The sequence below is a fragment of the Amia ocellicauda genome, chromosome 2 (assembly GCF_036373705.1).
Source record: "Amia ocellicauda isolate fAmiCal2 chromosome 2, fAmiCal2.hap1, whole genome shotgun sequence".
NCBI classification, from domain to species: domain Eukaryota; kingdom Metazoa; phylum Chordata; class Actinopteri; order Amiiformes; family Amiidae; genus Amia; species Amia ocellicauda.
Genome location: NC_089851.1, coordinates 16,160,405 through 16,175,524, shown reverse-complemented (window position 1 = coordinate 16,175,524; position 15,120 = coordinate 16,160,405). Strand labels below are relative to the sequence as shown.

The 15,120-nt window shown below is 35.5% G+C and overlaps 1 protein-coding gene across 3 annotated transcripts in view; it reads left to right on the top strand.

Annotated features, from left to right (window-relative positions):
* Positions 1-15,120, top strand: part of LOC136765816 (nucleolar protein 4) — an 82,859-nt gene that overhangs the window by 31,063 nt on the left and 36,676 nt on the right. For all 3 annotated transcript variants that reach the window (XM_066719619.1, XM_066719617.1, XM_066719618.1), the window contains one exon: positions 1,966-2,231. In XM_066719619.1, the coding sequence (XP_066575716.1) occupies positions 1,966-2,231 (266 nt within the window). The remainder of the gene's footprint in view (positions 1-1,965; positions 2,232-15,120) is intronic.

The window sequence follows — 15,120 nt, the reverse complement described above, 5'->3', positions numbered from 1 at the left end:
AAATACTAACATCTCCTCTACTGTGCGAATACCGAGGGTTCAGTCACTTCATGATTTTCACAGAAAACAGCAGGGTTCTTGCAAGGTAGCTGATATCAAGGCCTCCCTCAGATCTGAGATATGTGCTTATCATATTTCACGACAATTTTAATAATTTATATTTAAAAAAAAAAAAAAAAATCTTTGTTCTTAATCAAGCCATTAGAGAGTTACTGTCATTGTCGGTAATTGCTATTATTGGATGGTGATGGTGATGGTGTTTTCATAATCTAATAACTATTAAACAGAAATAATAATTTAATTTATAAAGTAATTGGATCAAATGTCAAAAAACACATAAGGTTTGCAAATTGTATCAGTACTGCAGGATGGTTCATTCCCTCAAGGTGGTGATTTCAGTTTTGTTCACTTTTTTTACATTCAGATTGATAATGTGCATAACGTTTATTTAGGTCTGTATTTCTTTTCTTGAATTCCCATGTTTATGTCGACTATTTCCATTTAATTAAAAAGAGACAGACTTTCGTGGCAAGCTAGGGATTAAGGAGCCTGAATGTCGGTGTAAAATATATTTACACTGACCTGTGATATGACCCCTGTTTTCCTTCAAAATACAAAATAAATCACTACAATTTCAAGCAGTAAACTATAAGTTTAAGTATTAAATCAGTTCTTTATGTCGCTTTATTCCATAATGATTTGTCCTTTCTGAATGAAGCAGAGTGAATGGTTTCCCCATAGTTATGTAGCACCTTTTTCATTGACCCAGTTGTCAATCCCTGGCTCAGCTTGTTTTCTCACATTATGCAATAATTCTTGCCCTGCAGTATGCATCTTTTACTTTCCCCAGTTGGAGATTCAGAGCAAAGTAATAAACAAAGATTTGTCAAGGACTTTTGTGCCAAATAGTAATTTACACAGTTTCTTAGTGAAACAGAATCTGATCTTGCAATCATTTAGTTTTGTTTCACTTTATGTTTTGTTGTGAAAGAAGATGCCCTTGCCCTGGGGAAGTGAGTGGTCTCTCTGGAGGATGGAGTGTGCTTGATTGATCGTGTCAGATTCTACAAGCTCAAACCACTCAGTGTAGTAAATACTGCTGTATTAGCTGTACGTTCTGACACTCTCAGTGATGTTCCTCTGGATATCTAGGTTCAGTATTAATATAGCGAGACTAAAGGACACCCCTGCAACTCGAAAGTCATGGCTCTTTAACTTTAATGGTGAATCTGTAAGCGAACATTTTTGTAGCAGTAGCTAAATAACATTTCCCCTTTGTATAGAATCCATTTATAGTGCCTTGTTTATTCGTAATTAGTAACACAGCACTGAAAGAAAAAGATGTTTTAGACTAAATGAAAGTGCTGTACATTTTAATTTCTGTGGTTGACTCACTTGAAGTAATCTGATGTTAAATTAAAACTGTTCACTTCTAAAGTATTTAACTTTTTTTTATCAAGTCTCCCACTGAGACGTTCACTTTGGCTTATTGTAAGGCAAGTTCAGTGATGTTTCTTTAAGTAGCAATATTGCGGTGTATTTTTAGCCCGAATATTATGGAACAGCATGTTATACACTTCTCTAAAAACTACCCAGCATACCGGGGGAAAGATATTATGGATGAAAACTCACACTAAAGTTTCAGATTAATCCAAAGCCTTGAAAAAAGGCTTGTTTGTCTATTTACACAAATTTGTCTCACAGTGCCATCACCAATATGTGTAACCGTCATATTATAGTTTTATCATAGGAGGCTACTACACTGGGATTGCAAGCTTCTATAGAAACACTTTGTCTAGGAAAATGTATAGGCTTGAATGGCCTGTTGTTGACATATTCTGTTCCTTTTGTTATTCCTATATTGGTACGGACTAAAAAATGATTAGTAAACATAATGGTGAAGGTTAAAAAAAAGGATGAATGAGATGTGGTGAAGGTTAAAATCAAATCTCTTTTTTTACACAGACGACTCGGCAGCAGACAGCATAAATGGCAACGAAACGGTAGCCTACAACCCTTCTATACCAAGAGCGAACCCATGTAGAGAGACAGCCGAGACCAACAGCAACAGCAAAGCCGTTTCAGAGCAGCAGGAGCAGCCTCTGAACCTCAGCGACTGCCCCCTCATGGCCGAGTGCCGCACGGAGAACCACACTGCCAATGGAAGGAGCAAGTTCAAGGGCCTGATGCTGCAAGACCTGAAAACAGAGCCCAGGGAGAATGGGAGCAAGGTAAGCAAGCATGCAAACAGCAGGCCTTGCTCTGACTGTTACATTACTGATACACTGCTTCAGGCTGTTTCAATCAAACCTTCTCCACAGGAGATCAAGTGGTCGCCTACTCAGACACTATCACTTACAGCACTTTTATTAAGCAAACAGTCAGGTGGTTTGTAACATATCTGGCCAAAGCAAGCTATATGCACATGTTCAGAACACCATTCTATGAAATACTTACTTACACCATTCTACCAAATACTTACTTACATATTACCTATTTAAGCCCTTACTCCAATAAACTGTACAGACAACAGACAGTCGGGGACGAATCCACAACAGAAACACTAGAAAATAACCTGTGATCACATAACAGCTTGAAAGAGAAGCAGGCTGGAACAAATATTATATACGTGGAATAATATGAGACATTCCTATGTGATGCAGGTGTTTATACATTTATATTGTGCTTGACCATAGCACAGGAGTTTGCATGATTTTTTTAACACATTTCAATAGAATCGATTTACATGTCAAAAGGAAGGTCCTAGCTTTACAACTCATCTGACAGACAGCGTTTCTTAAAGTACAGTGCCCACCTTAACAAAGCTGTATTCCCTGTATTGGTGGATTTGCAGGAGGGAGAGTCCCACCTAGTGGTCCTCTAACACCACCTACTTGATTTAATGGAAAATCTTATTAAACCTAGTACAAACCAAAGGCCTTGAAAAAATCATTTTGAAGTGGGATATGGCACCGTTTTAATTTAGCCTAACACATTGAAAATAATCTATTTATCCCTTTTACATTTTCGGCATTTAAATTGGCAGTACATTTGCAGCAATATCAAAACAATTGACAAAAGCGATAACAAGAAAAAACTTATCTCTGGCTGAAATTTGTGTTAACTCCAAATTGAGAGATACTCCTGAATTATTAAGTACTGTACAAAACAGGGTCTGGCATGTGTATACTCTCTTTCTCAAAAGGCTTCCCCTTTAAATTGTGGGTGAACAGACTAGTTTGCAAATGTCCTAATACCTTTCATTTGGTCAGTTGGTTTGTCTACACAGGTCTCAGTGTATCCTGGTACAATCTCCGGGATTTGCCTAAACATTGTTTGGAATGAGATCCTTTGTATTGCCGGGTTTCTAACACAGAGTGCTTAATTTACCACGATTTTTGTAATGTTGTTTGAGATCAGGTGATACTGAGAAATTGATAGAAATCTAACAGAACGAATGTCCAAGATTTTACTCCACTACAAATATATATTTTTTAACTTTAAATAAATGTTCTAAAACAATGCTTATGTGAAAAATGAATGAACAAGAATATAATTAGTTTTATAAACAAAAATGAAAATGGCCTGTGTCTGTTTTTGTTTTAGTTTTTTTAGATATTTCTGGACAAATGTATGAACCTTTAAAATATAAAAATCTGACTTTTTAAAAGCAGTGGTTCTATTGTTTATTAAAAACTAGAACAATACAACATGGGACTGGTTTGTTGACCAACTATTTATAAAGACATGATTGTCCATAAATAAACATTGATGGAAGAAATAATCCTAGCATGGAGGACATCTCTGTGGGGATAAGAACTGACAGCTGCAGATAATTGCTGCTCAAATTGTCTTTCAGTAGTTTCATGCAGATGTCTATCTTTGATGGACAAATTAGAAAAGTGAATTAAATAACAATCAGGAGAATTATTAATAATGTGTTCTGTAACTACACATTATGGCCAAACAATACTATGTAGCACATGTAATTTTATTTTAGTTGTCTTGAAAACACTGTGATATTTTACAGCTATAAATCACATGTATATATATTCTTCATAAAGAAAGGTTAAGATTTGACCATTGGGCAACATTATGATCTGTAGGTCTGGAGTTATACTAGTATAGTCTTAAAGGAAAAGTCCCACTAGTTCTAATGTCAAGATTGTATGAGTCTTCTGCTACACAGTATACATAACATAACGAGACTATCATATAAGACATTTTTAAAAATGTAAATTGTAAAACTTAACAAATAATGGTGGATATGAAACTTAAGCATGTATGCTCTTTTAGTTGTTTCAGATGGGTCCTATCATAACTTCTTGGATAGAGGAAAAACTACAGACTCACCAAATTTGTCTTCTGGCTACTATTATAAAGTAAAATGTGTTTTAGCACCATGGTCTTCCTCCTTGCTAGTAATTATAGTTTCTGTTAACAACATTAAGTGTATGTGGTCACGGCCGTGGAAAACAGTGCAAACGGCATTATTCCTTTCTACTTTTCAAAAACAGTGGAGTTTGAACTGCACTGGAGATTGTGTGCTAAAAGCAAAAAACTAAAAAAAAATGCAATCTGGAGCGATGCTTTGATTGCAGTGCATTCCAACATTATCACTTGATCATGCCACTCGCCTACGCTGGTTTGTATGAATTGGCTTATGCACAATAATGTATGTTACAATGTGTATGTGTGTTCACCAGTAATGCATTTATTATTATTTATTTACTTATTTATTTTTATGTAGAGTGGTGTAATCACCTCAGGCTGGAGTGTTGGGACAGCATTTATTATAAATGACCCTTGTTATTGCAAAAGACAAAACAAACTACTTTGTGCAGATTGTACTGGAATAAGCATGTTACTATTTACCTGGCAAACACATACCTGCACATTAGCCAATTCATACGCACCAGCGTAGGTGAGTGTCCTAATCAGATTATGTAAATGCTGGAATGCACCGCAATCAAAGTGATTGCTCCAGAGTGCTGTTTTTTGTTTTTTGTTTGTTTGTTTTTTCATTTTTTGTTTATTGCAGACAATCTCCCTTGCATATTAATCTTCTATGTCTTCAGAAACTAGAAAGCAATAATGACGTCTTCACTGTTTTCCCAGTAGCCGTAGGAAACTGGGAACTAGAATTACTATCAAGGAGTAAGACCATGATGCAAAACCACAGTTGACTAGCTGCTGTGGGGAAGACAAATCTGGTGATTCCTATAGATTTTTAAACTATCCAGGATGTTATGACAACACATCTGAAAGAACTGAGAGAGTGTACATGCTGACATTTGACATCCACCATCATTTGGTATGATTTAACTTGTTTCTAAGTTGCTTATATGATGGACTTGATCTGGAAGAGTGGTATGCATCTTACTTATAAGCTGTAACAACATATAAGCATGCATAAAACCATGATTTTAGAACTTTTTTTTAGGGACTTTTCCTTGAACTTTCTGGAATTAGTATGTATGTTTGGAGAGTTGAATGCAGTATAATTTACATAGTCTTATATAATATGTAACTGAAATATTAAACAGTTTGAACATGTTTATGATAAATTCACTTTTAAAAACACATGCACTCATATTAAAAATGTCATAGTAACTTTTTTTGAAATCTTTGGATTTAGAACTTCATGTAGTAATTGCAAAATAAACCAATCAATGTGTAAGCAATACATGTCTCTAGCAACTGTGTGTGATTCCAGTCTGACATTAGACACGCCCATTGTATGAATGACAGCTAACTTGTTGAAAGTGACTACATCAGATAAATGTAACGTACAAGTTTAAAAGCTCAACAGTACAATGAAAAGCAAGATACAAATGTGTTGCTTCAGATGGTGAAAAAACAAAAATTTACTGATGTACACTCACCTAAAGGATTATTAGGAACACCTGTTCAATTTCTCATTAATGCAATTATCTAACCAACCAATCACATGGCAGTTGCTTCAATGCATTTAGGGGTGTGGTCCTGGTCAAGACAATCTCCTGAACTCCAAACTGAATGTCTGAATGGGAAAGAAAGGTGATTTAAGCAATTTTGAGCGTGGCATGGTTGTTGGTGCCAGACGGGCCGGTCTGAGTATTTCACAATCTGCTCAGTTACTGGGATTTTCACGCACAACCATTTCTAGGGTTTACAAAGAATGGTGTGAAAAGGGAAAAACATCCAGTATGCGGCAGTCCTGTGGGCAAAAATGCCTTGTTGATGCTAGAGGTCAGAGGAGAATGGGCCGACTGATTCAAGCTGATAGAAGAGCAACTTTGACTGAAATAACCACTCGTTACAACCGAGGTACGCAGCAAAGCATTTGTGAAGCCACAACACGTACAACCTTGAGGCAGATGGGCTACAACAGCAGAAGACCCCACCGGGTACCACTCATCTCCACTACGAATAGGAAAAAGAGGCTACAATTTGCACAAGCTCACCAAAACTGGACAGTTGAAGACTGGAAAAATGTTGCCTGGTCTGATGAGTCTCGATTTCTGTTGAGACATTCAGATGGTAGAGTCAGAATTTGGCGTAAACAGAATGAGAACATGGATCCATCATGCCTTGTTACCACTGTGCAGGCTGGTGGTGGTGGTGTAATGGTGTGGGGGATGTTTTCTTGGCACACTTTAGGCCCCTTAGTGCCAATTGGGCAACGTTTAAATGCCAAGGCCTACCTGAGCATTGTTTCTGACCATGTCCATCCCTTTATGACCACCATGTACCCATCCTCTGATGGCTACTTCCAGCAGGATAATGCACCATGTCACAAAGGTCGAATCATTTCAAACTGGTTTCTTGAACATGACAATGAGTTCACTGTACTAAACTGGCCCCCACAGTCACCATATCTCAACCCAATAGAGCATCTTTGGGATGTGGTGGAACGGGAGCTTCGTGCCCTGGATGTGCATCCCACAAATCTCCATCAACTGCAAGATGCTATCCTATCAATATGGGCCAACATCAATGCCATGTAGAATTAAGGCAGTTCTGAAGGCGAAAGGGGGTCAAACACAGTATTAGTATGGTGTTCCTAATAATCCTTTAGGTGAGTGTATAATGCTACATTGTTGGAACTCTGTTATTTGATCTTGATTACCTTTGAAAGTAGTAGTCTAATCAGTTAAATCAACAGAGATTCCCAATTAACACACACATGTTCCCCTTCAGGATATAACCAAAATAACACAATTCTGTGAGGATATACATGCATTACATTGATTACAGCTTTTTATTTTATGAAGACTGTATGCTCACTATGTGGGATATTTGACATAAAGAAACTTGCGAAGGGTTGAGGTACTTACCTGGTAATTGGCCTGGTGTGTTTGGCTAATTATCAAGGCAATTGGAAGTGACATACTACATTCCTCTACTGTTTTATACTGGTAACCCTCCTCTACCAATAAACTGGAAGTCTTGTGAGTCAAACTCATTCTCAAAAGACAACATGTTAATACCAGCCAAGTCCCATATGTAATCATAACTCACAAAATAAACTCCAGAGACACCAGAGACTAATTTAGAAAGGGAACTCTACCTGCAATTACACACAGGAGTCCAATTGTGAATCATTAGTGTTTTTGACTTCTATTGCACAATCAAACTAGTCACACAAATATCATTACCTATGGTGGTGATATTTTTGTCCTGCAAATTGCATTGGTAGGGGGAGCCTACTGATAGTTTAAATAAGTGAATAATGTAATAGCAAAATTCAAATACTGCTTTATTGACATTGTGTTTAGAGTACATGACATTGGCTATCTTGCTTTTTCATCATATGTAAAAGCATGAACATTAAAATTAAAAAAAATACAGTTTAATAAGGAAATGGTATAAATCAATTTTAATGATGGAAAAAATGTTTCTTGAACATAAATATTGTGGATTGTAATTTGCTTTGGTTAATGCATATTATTTTATTCTGGATATTTATGTCACTTACAACACAAAGAACTGGGATAACACGTATTAAAGCAAATGATACAAATCCCACATTATTTTCACAGCAGGATTATTATACCTCAAAATAAGAACTAGTATATAGCGCAGGCATTGATTTTCAGTGCATTTATCCCCAATATACTCGTTCTCAAGTTGTCGGGGGTCTTTGAGAGCAGAAGAAATCGAATCATGTTTAAGGCATGTCAATGAGAGCTCTGTGAGCATTGGTTTGCCTACTTTTGATCCCTGCTTGTTCCGAACAGATTTGCCTCCCCCGTATCAACATTTTTGAATCTTAACTGCTGGCTTTGAATTCATTTGTATTGGATAATGTAGGAAAAGATTGCCATACACAGAGAGGCGCAATCCAGAGCATGATAAATCTGTAAAGAAACACAAACCTCAGGCTTTCGAAGGACATTATACAACCAGAGCTACGCAGCGATGGGAATGGAAAGGTCAGTTTGCTGCCGAGGCGCTCACCTCAGGGGGCTGGCCAGTGCCCGGCGTTACCTCAGCCTGCCATTGATTACCCTCCTCTTCACAAACTGCATCTTTCCAGAGGCCTGTAACAAGGCAGGCCGAGCGAACTGTGGAAATTTCCATGCACAAGTGCCAATGGTTTTTGAGCTTTCAAAGGAGCTTGAAAGGCAAAGGGGGTTCAAAGACATATTTTTAGAAGGGAGAAATGCCAGTGGTTTTAGTGACCGCTCCCTGAGAGGAGAGAAAAAGGACAGTTAAGACCTCAGGTTATGAAATTATAGGTAACACAGTGTATGTCTTTGATAAGCAAACTTTTTATACCATGACAGCGTAAAGAGATTCCCTCCACAAATGGATTAGAACCAGCAGTTTTCATTCTTCAATCATGAATGCCGCTAATGCCATAAGCAGCCACTCTGTGTTTGAAGGGTGATTTGAATTTTTAATTGGTTTTGATTTTATTGTGTGTTTAAATGGAAGGCTGTGCGATTGTGTGAGCATGAAAGAGCGCTCAGACCTGGTGTGGTTATCCCAATTTTTCAGATTAGCCTTTACCTTGGTTTGCCAAGTGGACCAACGATTTGCCCTAGAATTTTTAATGGATGGAAAAATGTTTTAATTTACTTTAATGTCTATTGACTGGATCATTATTTAATTTTGACTTTATGTTGATCAGGGAATATATCAGAAAATTGTGAACAGATTGGAAGACAAAGAAGATAAAAGCATGATTGCCAAAAAGGGGCAACATAAGAAATCACAAACTGATTTTGAAAATGTATGTAACCATCATCATGTATATTTTTTCTAATATGTAGAAACTGGATATATTATACATTTTCTATAAAGGGATTTATTAAATAACTCAAATGAGATTTTAGAAATTACTTTTGCAACCAACTTCCTATTGTACCGAGAACCACACTGTAATTATGCATTTTGATTTAATTCGATGCATTGTTCTTCATCAGTACTTACTTTTGTATTCTTGATTACGTTAAGTTAAGGATATCTGAACTATATGCTACATCATGTAATTCCTTTGGATAAAGATTGTGAAACAACTGTGATTCAGCACCACTCACAGAAGCAGCCCAGCTCAGTAATCATGCTATTGTTAACACCATTGTATTGAAGTCACTAAAAACATTATAGCTATTTGGGCAAGTGATGTATACTGAACTACACAAGATACCAATGAAGATAAAATGTAAATGCATTTTTAATCAGCAAAGAAAATAGTTGAACTGCAAATTAAAGATATGATACTTAAAGATACATAAGGTAGAAGGATGAATCCTCTGGCAAAATAAAAGCCAGCAATACAATTTGAGTTAAATCTATTATATCTATATGTATAATCTATTTGGTCTGGGCCACGAAAATAAACATGCCTGAAGTTCCAGAAGTTTGTATGCAGACAATCATTTAAGATCTCGTTTTCCTCAGCACAGTAACAATGATAAAATTAAGAGATTAAAAACAATGAAATTATTGTACACTGATTGTATAACTGTAATGGGCCCATTGGTGCTCATTTAAAAAGCCAGTGAAATAGAAAATAGAAAGATATTTGCCTCACCACCACCAGAAAAGGCCAGCAGTTAGATTACACATTTCTAATCCAGATTCATTTTCGTATTTTAAAAATAAAAACCTGTCATTTTAAGCCACTGATCTAAAGGACCTGCTGAGAAAAACATGCAATGTAGTCAGATAGTTAGCAATTTGCAATTGGGCAAGCTATGATTACATCTGCAGGTGGACTGGCCTTATCTTTAGAAATCTGTCACATCTCTTATAAAATACTTTAGCCCTTTCCTTTTTCCGGAACAGTAAAGTAGGATTTGTGCTATAAGAATACAGACAGACTCATAACAGGAACAATCACTTGTCTTATATAGCAATATATATACTGTATATGTTTTCATTTCCATGTATGTAGCTCATACAGATTATTGTATTTAGTGAATGCAGTTCACTAAATGCACAAATATTTTTGACCAGCTTTTGGGTCATCAGTTGTGTAGGGGAGTGATGTTTTCAAGGACAGGAAGCCAGAGGAGGGTGGTTCCTCTTAAAATGGTGGTATTCAACTGCGTGTCAACAAGATGTGTGTGAAGACCTTTGCCAGACAGGGGCACAGTACACTGCTGCTGAGTATGGTAGCGTAGGAGCTAAAGTCCGATTGTTATGGCTACAGCTCCCTTAATTGATCCAGCAAGCTACATTGCATCTTCTTTAGACTGTTGTTGAAAGCAGAAGCCAACGTGTATGAGAGATGGCCCGTGTTGACTGTTGCAGAAAATTGTCCAGGACTAGGCACTATGCAGGTTGAGGGTGGCCATCAAGGGGCATGAACCAGCACTGGTTGAGTGAGTTACTCTGAACTCATCTGGCTGAGTACAATGTTCCTTGTTGCTTGGGGTCATGTATCAGATAGAGATTATTTCTTGAGGCCCAGTGTACAGGCAACTCACCATCGCTGTCTCTTGACGGGTCTCCCCAGTCTGTGTGGTGGCTGTTGAAGTCTCTCACATAGGTGGCTGGGTGATGGCGTGTTGGCAGGACTTGGTGTTCCCAGTTAGCACTTCGAGGCTTATATGTATTTACTACATGGAAGCTGCTGACCTGTGCTGTCACAGAATATGGTTAATTATGCAGTGGCTGTTGGACCAGACACAGGTGGCATGGCCAGTCTTTTTGTGATGGGAGTCACACAGCAGGTCAGAGCCTTTGATGTGACAGTGGCAAACGTCCTCAGATCCAGTATAGGTGTCTTGCAGCAGATAATGTTGATGAAGATACAGGGTGGCAAGAACTCAGATGAGTTTCCTCTTGACGGCTGTCAGGCCCTCAACGTTGAGTGTCAGGATTCGGAGAGCAGGTCCCATTGCTAGAAAGCCAGTGACCAGAGTACAGATAAAAATGTATTACGATGCACTTCTCACCGGTTTGCATTAGACCTTCGAGTGAGTGTGACATTATTAGCTGTTTCTTGTGTTGTGATCTGCACTGGAGAGCTTGACAGTATGGATAATTAAAATACAAATAATTTTAGAATACTTAATGGAGTCATTTATACAATCGGAATTTTCCTGTCATTTAATTTCTGACTTACTGCATGGACTCTGATGTGTGTTATGAGAGGTTCTCTGTGAGACTATCATTTATCATTGCAATTAATTATTATAATGGAAACTACACTAATACTTAAAAGCTTATTTTCAGCAAGGTAAAGGCAATCCAAGTCTTTGACATGCATTGGGAAAGCTTATTGATGCACCATTGATACTCTTCACTGGATATTTTTTTCTCATTCAGCATTGAAAACTACTTTCTGACACCATATTATTATTATTATTATTATTATTATTATTGTAACATCCAGACATGAAAAAACATGACACATCAGGTGAAAGACACTTATAACAGCATATTTAAAAAGGACAACATAAATTAAGAGGTAAATGCAGATGATAAAAAATGCTGCTTCAAGAAAATTTAGCTTTCCCTTTTCCCTTTTAGCTTTTTATTGAGAAAAACATTTGGTTGCATTAGAGCAGTTTACAAGTAGGCCTTAGGAATTAATATGATGCTTTGACATAGCAACCCAACAAAATAACTGGAAAAAGTTAAGATTTACCATACATGAAGCCATATTTTTTAAAATATATTTAAGCTCCTTATCCTTCAGGTTTTCTCATTTTTGTTTCTTAAATTATTGAAATGCTGTATTTAAAAACAGTATACAGTCATTATTTATCTTGTATACTTGTTTAGTTAAATGTACCATCACTTTAATCTTGGTCCACAATGTTTTTTTGTTGTTGTTTTTTTAATCTAGGTGAAATATGGTTTTCAAATGTAGGTTTCCTTCTCCTTTAAGGTATTTAAGTAATCTTATTAGAAATGGGCGGTTAGCTGATTTTACAAATGAAACACAAATTCATGTTTCTATGGTAACAGATGGTACTTAGCACTATGTATTACAACCAATTTGCTTCTGGACATTACTTCAAGATTTATATGTTTAATTGGAAGCTTTGATCAGTGAATGTTCTTAGAATTGTGGTCCCTCCAATGTTTTTAAATAATAATAATAATAATAATAATAATAATAATAATAATAATAATAACAATAATAATAATAATAGTATTTATTTTTTAGGAAATTAGCTATTTATGTTGTCCAGCCAAAAATTCTATGTCAAGCCTGCATCCACAATGATTTTGTACTGTGTACAGTATATAGAAATGCACAGCAGTGGAAGAATTTGTATTGATTAATGTATCTATAATATCCGACCAAAAGCACACAAAAATTTAGTTTACATTTAGAAAAACAAAACACCTCATTCTGATTTGGAAATGTAACAAAACAATGTACTTTTTAATATGCTGTGATACAAATGTTGCAAATGTGGTTGTTTTATTTCAGGGGGAATGTATTCATTCTTGGTAATCAGGCATACAGTAAACTTAATGCATGTATTTATTTTACTGTAATTTGTTAATTAATTAGACAGTCAGTTAATTATGATTTGTTTCCAGATTTCTTAATTTGTTGTTGTTGACAATTCGGTTATACGTGTGTTATTATCAGTGGATACCATTTATAACCATGTAGTTATTAGTAATTAACTCTTGAAAGATACTATTAAAAAATAAGAAAGAATAAATTGCGTATTATCATTGTTCTATGAATAATATGTTTTAATTTTAATTGAAGATAAAGTTTGTACTGATGTACCCTCTTAGTAACAGTGAATACATGTCAATAATTGCCCCTTAAAATAAGCATACATATTTGTAATAATATGTTTAAATATCATACATAACACCATGGTATACATTATTTAAATATAAGAATTATATAAGTCTATTTAGCAAACAGGAAACTAACAATAGAATCTAACAAGAAGTGTCTGCATACTATGGTTCCAAACCAGGAGGGCATTGTTTCATATAAGAAGTGTCCTGAGATTAATATTGTATCCCAGATTTAGAATACTTGGTACCTTTTTAAACAGGCACTTTTTTGATTATACACCAAACATACACACACACTGAAACAGATAAGTAGTCTTGATTTTAGGCATGCCATTGAAAATTAGGTAGAGCTGCTTCAATTAGTTTTTGCCCTGAGCAGATGTGATGTGAAAAGATTAGGGACAATAATTTTAGGATAGGGGAGATGTAAATTTCCCCATGGGGAGACTCTGTATGACTAGAGAGCAGGCAGTGAGAATTCAGTATCACTAAATCATCGTTGTACTACACTTTCTTCAGTGTCAGTATCCTGATTGAAGAGAAATTGTAAAACATATTTGTATTTGTGTATTTTATTGTAAAGAAATAAGAGTGCAGTAGAAACTTAAATTAAAATGCCTGTGTTTAGTAGAAGAGACTAATATGTTTAGGCTTTTCTGCATATAAGAGTAATATTTATTTCAGACACCACTAAACTGATTTTGAGTCTGGTATCAAGTAATTGTAGGAACATGTTGCAAAGCAATTATATTTTATGGATCACCTCATATAATTTGACAGCTTTAACAGATGTTGTTGGTTTTAGAAATGTAAAACTAATTACAGTTAATTTAAATACAAAATGAACTGAACACAGCTTTTGTATACTGATAGAACAAAGGGCTGTGCGTCTGCTTTTAGAAAATCACCGTTTCAGCGGTTTGAACACATTTTGGAAATGGTTGGTTAAGTTTAATTTTCTTGGTACATCATTGGGTGTCATTAATGGAAAGGTTAGTGAAGTTTTTCTTTTATTGTTTTTTTTGGTCAAGGAAATGTCATTTCTGAAGAAAACAGGAATGGAATAGTGAATTTGATATAGTAGATACACTGAATTGCTACATGCATAATTTCTGTAAATGGTGATTTGAAAGAACTATAGAAAGTCACTAGTTTATCATAAAGGCAGTAAAACAGAAATAGGATAACAAATATATTTCTCTGGATTATTTACATAAATTAATCATACCTCGTCTTAATTTAATGAACTGTCAGGAATTATGCAATAGCAATTAGCTTACTTTTTACACATGGAGTATTTTGTCACTCTGAATGAACATAATAGTTAACAAATGTTAAAACCAAACTCCCAAATATTTTTCTTAGTTATTTTCTTTCTTGTAGTTTTGATATATATTTACATTTACTTATCATTTAATCTATCATCATATGGATGTGTCCAGTTTATAAAATGTATAATCCAATACGATATTTTCTTACACTTATATTTTTAAATGTGGTTAATATTTTATTCAGAAAACAAATATACATACAAAATATATAAAACGGCACTATAATGCAATAAACTATTTCATGTGCTCCTAACATAATGCAATCAAAACCCTTTTTCTAACTCACTATTTAAAGTATGTTCTTTAAGAGCAATATTCATTTGACCTTTTTGTTTCAGATTTGTTCTGTATTTCATACAATTGATAATAAGGTTTAATCAAAAGGAACTAGAATTAATTGACAAATTACTTGATGACAGTTTGATATCATAAAATAAAAAAACTGAAGGTCATTTTGCTAACGTGAATTATAGACCAGGGGGCATTGTTTTAATGAAGAGAAATGTTACCTGAATCATGCTGGAGAGTTTTGAAGTGCGGTTGGACTGGCTCTAACTGCGCTCTGTGTCTTGCA